This window comes from Dendropsophus ebraccatus, chromosome 14 (genome assembly GCF_027789765.1).
Source record: "Dendropsophus ebraccatus isolate aDenEbr1 chromosome 14, aDenEbr1.pat, whole genome shotgun sequence".
Classification (NCBI taxonomy): Eukaryota; Metazoa; Chordata; class Amphibia; order Anura; family Hylidae; genus Dendropsophus; species Dendropsophus ebraccatus.
This window is the reverse complement of record NC_091467.1, coordinates 61,898,527-61,914,237: the sequence shown is the minus strand read 5'-3', so window position 1 is coordinate 61,914,237 and position 15,711 is coordinate 61,898,527. Positions and strand designations below refer to the sequence as shown.

General features: G+C 47.8%; 1 protein-coding gene across 1 annotated transcript in view; it reads left to right on the top strand.

The window, feature by feature from the left end:
- PITPNC1 (phosphatidylinositol transfer protein cytoplasmic 1) overlaps positions 1-15,711 on the top strand; it is a 76,429-nt gene that overhangs the window by 48,265 nt on the left and 12,453 nt on the right. Inside the window, exons 3-8 of the mRNA XM_069952066.1 lie at positions 7,980-8,068; positions 8,591-8,598; positions 12,449-12,520; positions 13,060-13,155; positions 15,111-15,266; positions 15,355-15,418. Of these exons, the coding sequence (XP_069808167.1) occupies positions 7,980-8,068; positions 8,591-8,598; positions 12,449-12,520; positions 13,060-13,155; positions 15,111-15,266; positions 15,355-15,418 (485 nt within the window). The remainder of the gene's footprint in view (positions 1-7,979; positions 8,069-8,590; positions 8,599-12,448; positions 12,521-13,059; positions 13,156-15,110; positions 15,267-15,354; positions 15,419-15,711) is intronic.

Below are 15,711 nucleotides of genomic sequence, written 5' to 3'. Positions count from 1 at the left end.
AGCCCCATAGACCAAAGGATAAAAGCGATATAAGCCTGGGAATGGAGCGATTTTAAGGAACGTATATTTGTTAACAATGGTTTGAATTTTTTATAGGCCATCAGATACAATAAAAGTTATACATGTTATATATCGTTTTATGTATAATCTGATTTTATTGGCAACCATGCAAAAGAACAGATACACATTAAATCACACGCAATAAACTGCGACCTGCAAGTCGCATGGTGTCAGGTTTTCTAATATTGTAAAAGAATACAAATAGAAGCAGCTATCAATTATAGCATAATGCTGCTAGAGGTGCACATGGCACCAAACAGAACCAACAGTCAGCAAAAAGTAACATTGATGAATAGGCATGTAGGAAAAAAGAAAAAGGGAAGGGAAAAGAAAGACAAAGGGAAAACAAAGATGCAAAGAAGAGCAGAGGAAGGGAGGGGGATGGCAGGGGGAGGAGGATGACCACTACGGTCAGTGAGATTCGCCAATCCCAGAACCACAGAGTCTCCGGGTGTCAGGATTTAGCGGGTAAGAACAAGAAACTCCTCTGAATCCATGAACAAGCGCCAAGGAAACCATATTTTCTCAAATTTGTCAGATCGGTCATGGGCCTCAGCCACTAACTCTTCCATTCTGCCAAGGTCTCTAAGCTCACTCATCCATTCTGCCAGGGTAGGTACAAGGGGAGTCTTCCAGTGCCGGGGGATAACCATGCGAGCAGCAGTCAGAAAGTGTCGCAGGAGTCCCTTTTTGGACTTAGAGAGCGAACCCGGTAGTTTAGATAATAAAGTCAGTTGAGGAGAGTTGACAACAGTCTGTCCAGAGTACGCATTGTAGATTCCCAAGACTTTGTCCCAGAAGTCACGGATCCCCGGGCAAGCCCACCAAATGTGCAACATATCACCAGCCTCCGTTAGGCACCGCCAGCAGCGATCCGAAGCCTCAGGGAACATTCTATGCAAGGTGACCGGGCAGTAATACCACCTCGAGATAATTTTGTAGTTCTTTTCCTTAGCTTTAGCAGCCATGGAAACGCCGTGGGTTAGTTCGCAAATCTTCTGGACAGACTGTGAATCAAAAGAGGTGTTGAGGTCGGCTTCCCATTTATCAAAGAAAGAAGCTCTGTCAGGGTTAGCGGTACCGATCAAGATCTGGTAAATAACTGAGATGCAATGCGGAATGGCAGATGTGGAGACCACTAGGTTATCGAAGTCAGTGAGTGCCGGGTTGTAAGTGTCCCGTGGGAAGAGGGTCTGAATGAAGGAGACCAACTGATTATGTTCCAGCCAGGACAGCCGACCTCTCGCAGACTGGGCTTGGAGAGAAGCCAAAGAAGAAACTGTCCTGCCCGTCATGCAGTCACGTATTCTAGGACTGACAGATCGGTCCCATAACAGGAACGTGTGTGTCTGCCATCCGGGCTGGAATTTCGGATTCTGGAGAATAGGGGAGAGCGGTCCAGGGGTAACAGATAACCCCCACTTAGCGACCCATCTATCCCAGACACAAAGTGTATGAGACATCAGAAAAGGGAGACCGGAGAAAACCTGACGGTCTTCAGGAAGTATCCAGGGAAGGACAGAGGGGTCAACCGGGCACAGGGAAAACATCAGGTCCACCCATCTCTTCAGACCTCTGCCGTGTACCCAGTCCAGGACCCCACGCAGAACCGCTGCCTCATGATAAGAGCGTAAATCAGGGAGACCCATGCCACCCAGGGATCTAGACTGCGTGAGAGTGGAGTATTTGATCCGTGGCCTGCTCTTGCCCCAGATAAATTTGGAGATGGCACGGCGCAGGGTCCTGAAAAAGGCCACCGGCACGACAATGGGTACAGTCTGGAAGATGTACAGCAGTTTTGGAAGGACATCCATTTTTACAATAGCCATCCGCCCAAACCAGGAAGCTGGTTTTAAGAAGTAGGAGGTCATTTCCGACAAGACCTTATTCAGCAGGGGAGTGTAATTCAAGGCAAAGAGAGAGCTAAGAGCGGAGGGGACTCTAACACCAAGATACACAATAGAGTCCGCATGCCACTGAAAAGGAAAGGAGGCCCTGACCACACCAAATATCTCTTGTGGGATTGAGACGTTGAGACCCTCAGTTTTAGACAGGTTGACCTTAAAATTACTAAGGTCACCAAACCGCTGAAATTCCTGGAGAATGGAGGGAAGGGAAGTGATAGGAGAGGATATATATAGAAGCAGGTCGTCCGCATAGAGTGCCAATTTGTGGTGGTCCTGTCCAAATACTGCCCCCTGGATTGTAGGATTTCGCCGTAGGGCCACAGCCAGGTGTTCCATTGTGAGAATATAAAGCGTGGGAGACAAGGGACAACCCTGGCGTGTACCATTGTGAATCGTAAATGAGCTAGAGAGTATGCCATTGGCCCGAACACGAGCCGACGGGCAGGAGTACAACGCCATGATCTTATCTACAAATTGCGGTCCAAGTCCCACCCCTGCCAGAACCGACCGCAGGAATCCCCAATGCACTCTATCGAAAGCCTTTTCAGCGTCAACTGAGAGTAAGCACAGAGGGGATCCCGAACGGCCAGCCCACGACAGCAGCGAAAGCGTCCGAAGGGTATTGTCCCTCGCCTCCCTGCCCGGTACGAAACCAACCTGGTCGACATGGATGATTTGGGGGATAAGGAGACTCAGGCGAGTTGCCAGTACCTTAGCGTAGAGTTTGAGATCACAGTTAATGAGGGAAATAGGGCGGTAGTTTTTGCAGTATTTAGGATCCCTACCAGGTTTGGGCAGGACCACCACATGCGCCTCCAAGGACTGGCGAGGGAAGGGACAGGAAGCAGAAACGTCATTAAAGCACTCAGTCATAAACGGGACTAACAATTCCTTAAATGTTTTGAAAAACCCGGCCGTAAAGCCATCAGGCCCCGGACTCTTACCCCCTTTAGTGTTAGTAATGGCTGCCCGAAACTCATCCTCCGTGAGGGGAGCTTCCAGTTCCTCAGCCGACTCCGCAGGGACGGTAGGTAATGCCGTGTCTAGCAGATACGCGGATACCCTAGTCTCCAGTTCCTCCACTGGCAGCTCCGAGAAACGGCCCTTAGTATTATAGAGAGAGGAGAAATAGGAGCGAAAAAGAGCTGTGATTTCTTTGGGATTATGTACTGCCTTGCCCTGGTGATCAAGGAGACTAGGGATGTGCGTAACTTGCGTTCTCGGATGAATCAAGCGGGCCAAAGCTCTGCCGCTCTTATTGGCATGTTCATAGAGAAAGCTACGGTACCGTTCCTGCTGAGAGGAGGAGGACTGAGCAAGAGTATCTTTTAGTTGTTCCCTAGCCAGGGTCAGTGCGGTCCAGTTCTCATCAGTGGCATTCCGTTTATGGGCTGTGGAAAGTGCCTCAACCCGACCCAGCAACGCTACAATTTTTGCGCCTCTCTCTCTCTTAAGCCGAGCCCCATGCTGAATCAGAGTCCCCCTAACAACACATTTAAGAGCCTCCCATTGTAAAGGCAGGGGGGTGTCATCAGAAGCATGATCTCGCACGAAGTCCTGTATTGTCTGCGACACAGCCGCTTTGCATGCCACATCCCGAAGAAGCGCCTCATTCAGCCTCCACGACCATTCCCTGGGTACCAACCCCGGCAGTTGTAAGGACAAAAAGATAGGAGAATGATCCGACCACAGGGCAGTGCCTATGCTGGCCGCAGGGCTCAGAGTCAACGCAAACTGCGCCACAAAGAACATGTCCAGCCTCCCATATGTGCGATGTGCATCAGAATAATGGGTAAAATCCCTATCCTGAGGATGAAGGACTCTCCAAACATCAACCAGTTTATGTAGACTAAGGGTCGACCGCGCCAACGCACACTCAGAGCGCGGCACAGCGGTCCTGCCAGAGGAGGTATCCAGGGAAGGATCCATAACTAGGTTAAAGTCCCCACCCAGAATCAACAAACCGTCAATAAAGGTGGAGGCAGTCCTAAGTATAGCACGCAACGTACTACCCTGATTGGAGTTGGGAAGGTATATATTTCCAACAGTGTACACCCGGTTTTGTATCTCGATTTTGAGGAAAACATAACGTCCCTGAGGACAAACCAGAGTATCTAGCAATTTATGTGGCAGAGACTTATGCAAAGCAATGGAGACACCTTTGGATTTGGCAGTAGGATTAGTGCTGTGGGACCAGACATTGTAGTAATTGAGACGCAAGCGCGGAGTCTGTGAGGTCTTAAAATGCGTTTCCTGCAATAGTAAGATATGCACTTTTTGTCTATGCATAGAGTAGATAATTTGAGCCCGCTTCTGCGGGACATTCAGTCCTCTGACATTGAGAGATGCCAGCTTAATGTCCATCCCAGCCATCCCCCCACCTCAGGAGAAGACCCAAAGAGGGGAGAAAAGGAAAAAAAGAAAGTAGAATAAGAAAAAGAAAAATAGAGAGAAAGAAATAAAAGGAAAATCAAAGACACAGAGCAGAGGACTGAACCTGCAGTCGGAAATAGAAGGTTCCTAGAAGAGGAAAACCTCCGTATCCAGGTAGTAGCTACACTACCGGGAGAAAACCCAAATGGGTACAAGAACGCCAAAAGCGTCTTAAACTACTGAGAGACGGACTAACAGAGGAAGGTCTGCGAGTCCGCGACAGGGCACCAAAAATGAAAAACTCTAAGAAACTATACACCTTTCAGAAATGCAGGCAAAGAGAAAAAAAAAAAGAAAAACATAAGCATAACAGAACCACTCTTGGTAGGCGGTCAGGTAAGGCCGCGATTCCCCTCCCCGCTTGGAGAGCACTCGATGTTGTGAACATAATATCTAGAGTAAGTACATATTAACTACACTGAACATAAACAAATCAGCAAGATAAAATAGCAACATATGTTAGCCAACAACAAAAAAGAAAGAAAAAGATACATCCTCGGCATGGAAGGCTACGTGAGGCATGCCGATGCCGGCTCCGCATAGCGTCCTCAATCATCCGGGGCAGCAGCTCCAGATGGGCGAACAGGTCTACCAGTAGGAAGTGGCAGCAGCGGATCCCAATCCGGCAAAGTTATATGAGGGAGATCCAATGCCGCCAGAAAAGCCGGTAAATCCTCTGGAGTGTGAAGCTCAACCCGCTTGCCATGTCTGCGAACCACCAGTTGGAATGGAAAGCCCCAGGAGTATGGTATATCACGCTCACGGAGCAGCTCCAGTAGAGGCTTGAGAGAACGTCGTTGGGACAGCGTAGCTCTGGACAGATCCTGAAGAAAAATCAATTGGGCCCCATCGAAGTCAACAAAGTCCATGTTGCGCACCGCTTTCATGAGCTCATCTTTTATTCTGTAATGATGGAGCCTACAGATCACGTCACGAGGCCTATTTACATCATGAGAGACCGGGCCCAATGTACGATGAGCTCTGTCAATTTCAAACTCCGCGCCTGGTGGACGTTTGAGGATGGAAGCGAATAAATCTTGGAGGGATGGGATGAGATCGTTTGCTCTAGTTGCTTCCGGTAACCCTCGGATACGGATGTTATTCCGGCGACTCCGATTTTCAGCATCATCATGGAGTCTGTAGAGGTGCCGGATCTGGCTCTCCTGAGTAGCAAGCGTAGCCTGAACATTATCTACAGTGGAGACCAAGGAGTTGTGGTCAGCTGCGACATCAGAAATTTTCGCCTCCAACGTATGGACCTCAGATTTAAGAGAATTCAATTCCTGCTTGTAGGAAGTTTCCAAGCGCTCCACAAACTTTTCCATATCCGAGCGTGTAGGGAGCAACTTCATGTATTCTTTCCAGTCCCATTCCATGCTGGCAGGCACGGGGTTAAGTGGTGCAGTGGAGGTCACAGGGTTAATGGGAGGCACAGTGTTCACATTAGTGCTGAGTGAGGTAGCACACGCAGGGTTAATGGAGGCAGCAGTGTTCATAGAGTTGCCAGATGAGGCAGCACACAGGGGATCACTGGTGAAAACAGAGCTCCCGGGGTTAATTGGTGTAGCAGAGCCAGCACTGTCCTTTGCGCTGCCCCTAGTGGAGGAGAATGGTGGTGCAGCAGGAGAGAGGGAGGACATATTGCAGCCCAGATAATATTGTGTCTGCGGCAGGCAGGCTTCCTCAGCCTCCACAGACCGGGTATCCGTGATCTCCCGCTCCAGCGTCTCAGCCCCAAGGGAGACAGACGGCCGGGAAGTCAGCGGTGGCCGTGTAGAGAGAGAGTCAGCGGGGGCAGCGTCAGAGAGCTGGCAGGGAGCCGCAGCAGGTCCCACTCGGATGGGGCAGTGAGGACCCGGTGTCACAAGTGCGGGGGGCTCCGGGACCGGAGCACGTACCTCCTCCGTTGCCGGTAGCTGACCGTCTTCCGGGCTGAAGGAGCGTCTATCCGGGCAGGTACGCGCGGCGGCAGCGGACGCTCTAGTCACGCGAGAGCCGGGGAGTGTGGAGGCTCCAGGCCTATCTGCTAGGCCGCGGTTCGCGGCGGGGAAATACCGCTCTAGACTGCCGCGGGCGGGCCGGGAACGGGCAGAACTGGTGCTGGCTCTTGTCTTGCGTCGGCCACCCACCATTTGAGGGTGTCTAGGTGCCGATTAGGGGTGTAAATGGAGGCTGTTTGGCGCCCTGTCAGCGGAGCCTACAGAGAACGTGTCTTCACCCCTCCATAGCCAGGCCACGCCCCCTCGTTATATATCGTTTTAATCGTAACGACTTGAGGAACATATATAACAAGTCAGTTTTACCCCAGGGCGAATGGCGTAAAAACACAGTTCCCCCAAATAAAAGAAATGCGTTTGTTTTTTTTTCAATTTCACCACACTTTGAATTTTTTTCTGGTTTCGTAGTGTACTTAATGCAAAAATTCAGCCTGTCATTGCAAAGTACAATTAGTGACGCAAAAAATAAGGGCTCATGTGGGTTTCTTGGTGGAAAAATGCAACTGCTATGGCCTTTTAAACACAAGGAGGAAAAAACCGAAAACACAAAAACGAAAATGGGCCCCATCCTTAAGGGGTTAAAGAAACCTCACCTCTGACCTCTCTCTCCCTATCACTATGCTGGCCCCTCACATTCTGTCTTAACCCCTAATAACCACCGGGTCGTGGTCGCAGAGGCACTACTTATGGCTTCTTGCTGAGGGTCCCCTTTACCCCAACTCGTCACTCCTTTTGTATGGATGAAGCACAGTAGCGCTCCTGCTGTATGGATGGTACACAGTAGCACTCCTCCTGTATGGACAGTGTACGGTAGCACTCCGCCTGTATGAATGGTGCATAGTAGCATTTCTCCTGTATGGATAGTGCACAGTAGCACTCCTCCAGTATGGACAGTGCACGATAACACTCCTCCTGTATGGACAGTGCACGGTAGCACTCCTCCAGTATGGACAGTGCACGATAACACTCCTCCTGTATGGATACTGCACAGTAGCACTTCTCCTGTATGGACAGTGCACGGTAGCACTCCTCCTGTATGGACAGTGCACGGTAGCACTTCTGTATGGACAGTGCACAGTAGCACTTCCCCTGTTTGGACAGTGCACAGTAGCACTCCTCCTGTATGGACAGTGCACGGTAGCACTGTTCCTGTATGGACAGCGCACAGTAGCACTTCTCCTGTATGGACAGCACACAGCAGCACTTCTCCTGTATGGACAGTGCACAGTAGCACTCCTCCTGTATGGACAGTGCACAGTAGCAGTTCTCCTGTATGGACAGTGCACAGTAGCAGTTCTCCTGTATGGACAGTGCACAGTAGCAGTTCTCCTGTATGGACAGTGCACAGTAGCAGTTCTCCTGTATGGACAGTGCACAGTAGCACTTCTCCTGTATGGACAGTGCACAGTAGCACTTCTCCTGTATGGACAGTGCACAGTAGCACTTCTCCTGTATGGACAGTGCACAGTAGCACTTCTCCTGTATGGACAGTGCACAGTAGCACTTCTCCTGTATGGAGAGTGCACAGTAACACTTCTGTATGGACCGTGCCTAGTACTACTTCCCTCTCATTCTCTTGCAGTAAGCTCCCCAGCTGGGCTCGAGCTGTGGTTCCGAAAATCTTCTACGTAACAGAGAAAGCCTGGAACTACTACCCATATACAATCACAGGTAGGTGTTATCAGCCCAAAGTATCGCAAATGGTGGGCTTAGATACATAGTTCAGCAGACAGCATTGCATCATAAGCTTACATACACAGCTCAACAGACAGTATCACACATGATAGGATTAGATAACCAGGTCAGCAGTTAGCATTACATATGATAGGCTTAGATACCTAGCTCAGCAGTCAGTATCACACATGATATGGTTAGATGCCTACTGCAGCTGTCTGAATCACACATGATATAGTTAGATACCTACCTCAGCTGTCAGTATCACACGTGATAGACTTAGATACCTAGCCCAGCAGTCACTATCACACATGATAAGTTTAGATACACACTTTGCTAATCCGTTGAGTTCCCGTTGTGCATAGGGGTAAGACGGTGCAGCCATGTTTGTGATGTCATGTTGGGGGCCTTGGTGCAGCCATGTTTAAGATGTTATGTCGAAGCCCAGTAATGCTCAGATACTGATCTGTATTTTCTTTCTCTCCGTTTCTCTCCCCTGTGATTGGCCGCTGGTGACAGAATACACAGTGAGTAAAGATGTGTGTGCGGTGAGGGATGTGGTGACATCATAGAGTAAACAGTGACCTTACAGACAATATGGCCGCAATATTCTGTCTGCTTGAAGGGGAACTCCACCAAGACAAACTCAGAAGGGCAGGAGTGGCTTTATGTTGCTTTTACCGGTGTCGCTGCAGTTAAAGGGCAACTGGGTGGCGGCCATATTGGTTGTTACCCAGCTTTCCCAGATCGAGATAAGTTGAATAGGATTACATTGTATGGCAGAGGATACCGCAGGACTACTTAGGATTCAGGAGGGTCCAAGCTGTGATTTTAGGTGGAGGCGCTCTGTGAAACATCGGCCAACGAGGGAACCATCAGAAAGAAATCTGAAGATGTTGCCTAGCAACAGGGGGAAAAAAATCATACTTTTTATATCTTGTGCCATGACGTCTTCCCAGGACCTAAAAATAATTTTTTTTTGTGACCCTTCAGCTTCTGAAACGTGAAGTGAGAAAACTTATTTCATATAATTCTTACAGCGTTGGCGGCTTTAGTGTTGGGAAGGGGGGGCAGAATAATGGCTGAATGTAAGTCAGAGCACGCGGCTGCAAGGGCTGATCTAGAGAACAAAAATCTCTATTATATAAAAGATATAATTGACATATGACTAAATGGCATCTGTACTTCACTAACTGTGACCGTCTAGTCATATAGTAACAAGATCCCTTTTCGAAGGACCTGACAGTCCAGTCATATAATGACACCCTTCCTCTCAGGAGCTGATAATCTATTTGCATATTAATAAGACCCCTCTTCTGAGGAGCTGACAGTCTAGTCATATAATGAGACTCCTCCTCTGAGGATCTGATAATCTATTCATCTTATAATGAGACCCCTCCTCTGAGGAACTGATAACCTATTCATCTAATAATGAGACCCCTCCTCTGAGGAGCTGACATTCTAGTCATATAATGAGACCCCTCCTCTGAGGAGCTGACATTCTAGTCATATAATGAGACCCCTCCTCTGAGGAGCTGACAGTCTAGTCATATAATAAGACCCCTCCTCTGAGGAGCTGACAGTCTAGTCATATAATTACACCACTGCTCTGAGGAGCTCATAATCTATTCATCTAATAATGAGACCCCTCCTCTGAGGAGCTGATAATCTATTAATCTAATAATGAGACTCCTCCTCTGAGGAGCTGATAATCTATCCATCTAATAATGTGACCCCTCCTCTGAGGAGCTGATAATCTATTCATCTAATAATGAGACCCCCTCCTCTGAGGAGCTGACAGTCTAATCATATAATGAGACCCCTTCTCTGAGGAACTGATAATCTATTTGTATATTAAAGAGCCCCCCTTCTCTGAGGAGCTGAACAGTTATTAATATAGTAAAAATTCCCCTCCTCTAGGGTGCTAACACTCTATTTATATATTAGAGACCCCTCATTGAGGATCTTATAATCTATTCATATAGTAAAGAAACCCTGCTTCTGAGGAGCTTATAACTAATCATATAGCAGAGAGACCCCTCCTTTGAGGAGCTGATGATCTATTGATATAGCAAAGAGACCCCTCCTTTGAGGAGCTGATGATCTATTGATATAGCAAAGAGACTCATCCTCTGAGGAGCTGATGATCTATTGATATAGCAGAGAGACCCTGCCCAGGTAAATGGTAAAGATACCCCTTCTAAGGAGCTATTAATCTATTCATATAGTAAAGATACCCCGCCTCCAAGGATCTGATATTCTATTCATACAGTAAAGACACTCCCTCGTGAGGCACTTATAATTTATTCATAAAGTAAAGATACCCCTAAGGAGTTGACAATCTAGCAATATAATAATGAGACCCCTTTACTATTGAGATGCTTACTAGTGATATCATAATCAGACATCTTTACTCGCTATAGCTAAAGTAATCACACCGCCCCCGAGAAGCCATCCCTAATGATATGGTTAATCAGATCCTCTCCCCCTTCTGTAGCTGTCATATATAGATCAGTCCCTACATGAAAATCTGACACAGTCTTATGCAGGATATTTCCTGCCTGTGTGTGCTCAGCCGTCCCTCAATGGGTTAATCACGTCTAATCATCTGGAAGCAATAACTGCACAGATAATTAATGTGAATGACCCTAAATTTTACCACATGGCCGTATAATGTTGTGCGCTGCAGCCGTCTGGAGAGATAATTGATTTTTATCCTCGTTGGTCAGGTGATCCGATTCAGCAAGGTGATTGGGTGACTGGGTAAACCTGGGACTTATATATTGATGGGTAGGCCATCCATATCTGATTGATGGGAGATTAAATCAGTCAGAGAAGCTGTAATACCCGTTACTGCCACTATTGTATGCTCAGCTAGGCCTGGTAGGAAATAAACAGGCCTTATTGCTTGTAGAAGTATGACAGCTCTGAAAGTGCCAGGAATAGGATCCCCACCAAGCAGATATGATGCACTGTCCTGACAATACATTAAAAGCAAAAGTCACATAAAATCCTTTAAATATGGGGAAAAAGACAAACCCTTGGTTTCTGGCTCTGCGGGGGCGGAGTAACTCCTGCTTATACACCACCTATGAAAATTACAGATACGGCAGAGACTCTCACACCTTCCTGTAAATCCTTCTTTGTTTGTTTAGTGTCCAGATAACTGTGGATTGCAGTCTGCTGGGGTTACTACACTACCACTATTACACGCTCTGGCCGTCATCATATTACATAGCATTGACTGTCATCGTATTACTCCACACTGACCGTCATCGTATTACATTGCACTGGCTGCCTCTGTATTATACTGGCCGCCATCGTATTACACCACACTGCCCGCCATCGTATTGCACCACACAGACCGCCATCATATTACACTGCATTGACTGCCATCTTACTACATTGCACTAGCCGTTACCGTATTATACCACACTGGCCGCCATCATATAACACACTGCAATGATCGTCATCGTATTACACCACACTGGCCGCCATTGTATAACACACTTCAATGGTCGTCATCGTATTACACCACACTGGCCGCTATCATATAACACACTGCAGTGCTCGTCATCATATTACACCACACTGGCCGCTATCATATAACACACTGCAATGGTCGCCATCGTATTACACCACACTGGCCAATATCGTATAACACACTGGAATGGTCGCCATCGTATTACACCACACTGACCGTCATTGTATTACATTGCACTAGCCTCCTCTGTATTATACTGGACGCCATCGTATTACACACTGCAATGGTCGCCATCGTATTACACCACACTGGCCGCCATCGTATAACACACTGCAATGGTCGCCATTGTATTACACCACACTGGCCGCCATTGTATAACACACTGCAATGGTCGCCATCATATTTCACCACACTGGCCGCCATCGTATAACTCACTGCAATGGTCGCCATCGTATTACATTGCACTAGCTGCCTCTGTATTATACTGGCCGCCATCGTATTACACCACACTGACCGCCATCGTATTATGTTGCACTAGCCTCCACTGTGTTATACTGGCCACCATTGTATTACACCGCACTAGCTGTATTACACCACACAGACCGCCATCATATTACACTGGTCGCCATCGTATAACACACTGCAATGGTCGCCATCGTATTACTCCACACTGGCTGCCATCGTATAACACACTGCAATGGTCGCCATCGTATTACACCACACTGGCCGCCATCGTATAACACACTGCAATGATCGCCATCGTATTACACCACACTGGCTGCCATCGTATAACACACTGCAATGGTCGCCATCACATTACACCACACTGGCCGCCATCATATTGCGGGGTTGGGATAGTTTCCTGATCAATGTGTTGTTGTTTTTTTTCGTAGTGTTCATTCCTTCCGAAGTTCTCCATACACATAGAGACAAAGTATGAGGACAACAAGGGCAGTAACGACAGCGTGAGTATCAGGACCTTTTGAATTTTAGTTATGTAAATTTCAAGCAGATGGTGGTTAACCCTTTAGATTGTCCCCGAGAAATTATCACTTCCTTTCACCCTGATGGGGAGCGGTGGCACGGTATGACAGTACTGTGCTGTTTCATGTGACTACACTATTACTTCACATCCCATGCTGAGACTTTTAAAAGTTAAAAGGTTGATGGGAAGTGAAAATATGCAATATTTGCAGCTTTTAACCATTTGTCCATTGCTGTGGATATGGTGCGAATTCACAGTGATAGAGGCGGTCGCTAGAGGGAATGTATTACTGTGCTGCCATCTAGAGGTGAGTGCAGGAAGTACAGCAGTGGTAATAGCTGCTCACATTGCCAGATGTTCTGGATTATTGGACAGTAGAACGCCCTTATGGTGGGGGGTTCTGGATCGGAAACTCGAAAATTCCAGAACGCAGTTGCCTGTAGAAACCACAGGCAGGATTATTACATGAAACACGTGGTCGGACATGACTGGGGTTTTTTGCATTATTTTTTCTTGCAGATATTTCAGAATGAGCTGAAGGACCTGGAGCGCGAGGTCTGCTTCATCGATATCGCTTGCGATGAGGTTCCTGAGAGATACTATAAGGAGTCAGAAGTAAGTGACCTAGATAATATATAATTATATTAGGAGAGTGGTAAGGTTATCAGCCACGAATGATGATGTCATGTGAATTCATTCACTTGTAACTGGTGACACCTGTCAAATGCCAAAAGTAGAACCCAATCCCAGTCTGGTATCACTCTCTCTAACTGATGTCATGGCGGCCATATTGGCTTGTATCCCGGTATAACTGAAAGCAGGAAGTGTATTGGAGTCCATGACTGTGACGGGAGGTAAAGAGTTACTGAGACGTCCCCAGGTGTGAAGAGCACACACGTTCCTGGCACATACGTGTTATGTAACATCGTCACGCATCACTGCACGGGTAATTGTATTATGTTCATTGTAAACGGTGACTGAGCTCATCAAAGTGCCTCCATCTGCCGCACTCTCCTGCCACAGTACACAGCGTCAGGGGATGGGGGAGATATATGCTGCAGGGCATTCAGCCGACTGATCCTGTCATCTAATCTCACCTGAGCGGTGGACGCTGGAGCAGAAGATCTGTGTAATGTGGGGTCATGTACGGTGGAATAAAAAGAAAAGATGGCGGCAGCTGCAGCCTCCATGGATCTCACAGATGATCGATGGGATTGAGGTCTGGGGAATCTAGAAGCTGAGGCATCGCTCTGATCTCTTTGTTGTGTTCCTTATTCCTGACCAATGTCTGCAGTGTGGCCCCTGGTGCATTATCCTGCAGACCGCTGCCATGAGGGGGGCTGAGGCACTTGGACACTACCTAACAACTGTACACACCATCACAATGCCCCCACCTTCTTGTCTTCTTCCCATAGCGCATCCTGGTGCAAATTTTTCCACAGGTAAATGATGTGATGGAGAATGTGACCCATCACATCAGACACCTTCCTCCATTACTCATGCTCCAGTTCTTATCCTCATTGTAAACACTATCGAGGGGCCACATGGACTTTGCCCGTCTTACGCAGCTCCATACACAGCAAGCTGCCATGTCCTGTGTGATGCGACTCCTTTCTCTCATTGTTAACAGGTAGTTTGCTCTACAGCAGTTCTTTGTATTTGGAAGAGATGGGCCTACACCCTCCTACACATCTACTGTCCCTGGTCACCTTCCTTGACCCTCATGACCTGGTTCTCAGTCACCAATCATCTGCCCTTGGGCCCCATTAGCCTGTCCCTGGTCACCAGCCATACTTTCTTGTCCATCATGACCCTGTCCCTGTTCTGCCATCCTTTCTTGTCCATCATGACCATGTCCCTGTTCTGCCATCCTTCTTTGGGCCCCATGATCCTGTCCCAGTTCACCCATCCTTCTTTGGGCCCATGACCCTGTCCCTGTTCACTGACCATCCTTTCTTTGGCCCCATGATCCTGTCCCAAGTCAACATTCACCCATCCTGTTCTGTCTGGTCGCAGTAGACGTCACACACACATTGACATCGGCCGTTCTCTCGCGGCACCACTGTCTTGATTAAACACATTTCTCAGAGAATAGAATCAGTAACGGTCTTTGTGCGTCTCGGAGATTCACATGAAACGCTCCGATAACTTCTATACCGTCCACAGCTCCCCCCACCCACCCCCGCTCACACAAGAAAGGGAAATGTGAAAAAGCCAAGAGAAATAATAAGAGGACGACTGAGGTGACAAGATGAGTTCTCTCTGCTGTGCGGCAATCACCAGCACCACAATGACTTATCTGTCCTCATCACTGCGCCAAGTGACACCAGGATTACTGTCTGCTATAATTATACAAAAGTTATATTGTACTCACACAGCGAGGCGGCAATACTGCACCTTAACATTTATACATTATTATTTAAAGGTGAACTCCATTATTATCCTCCATCATCAGATCCACACAGCTTATACTACAGGAAGAGCTATTCATCTACTGCTGACAACCCGACAAGCAACCATCACACTTGATCTGTACAGATCCGTTTATCAGGTTCTGGTTTTCTTTGTAGGACCCCACGACCTTCAAGTCAGAGAAGACGGGACGGGGGCTTCTCAGGGAAGGCTGGAGGGAGTCACACCAGCCCATTATGTGCTCTTATAAGTTGGTCGCTGTGAAGTTTGAGGTCTGGGGGCTGCAGACACGGGTGGAGCAGTTTGTGCACAAGGTACGTAGGGGTGCTCTAGAGGTAAAACTCCATGTGATGGGTGACAGGTCCAGCTCTCTGATGGAATAACACATCCTCTTCTATGCAGGTGGTGAGGGATATCTTGCTCATTGGACACCGACAAGCCTTTGCGTGGGTGGACGAGTGGTATGGTGAGTTACCAGCATTCAGTATGGCTTGTAGAGGGTCAGATTATGGAGAACAGTAGTAGGTGAAGCTTGTGGATTAGTCAAATAATCATGGAGATCGGTGTGGTCAGTCCCTAGGCAGGAGCTTTGTTTGCCTAGGACGGACCCTTGATCCTAAATTCTGACTGAAAATTTACTACTTAAAATATAATAAACTTCTTACATAAGTTCCTGCCACTGGGGGTGGACTAGGTCCGGCTTGGGAGCCACTGTGGTCTCTGTCCTCCATAACGTATTGCCAATAGTTTACCATTTGA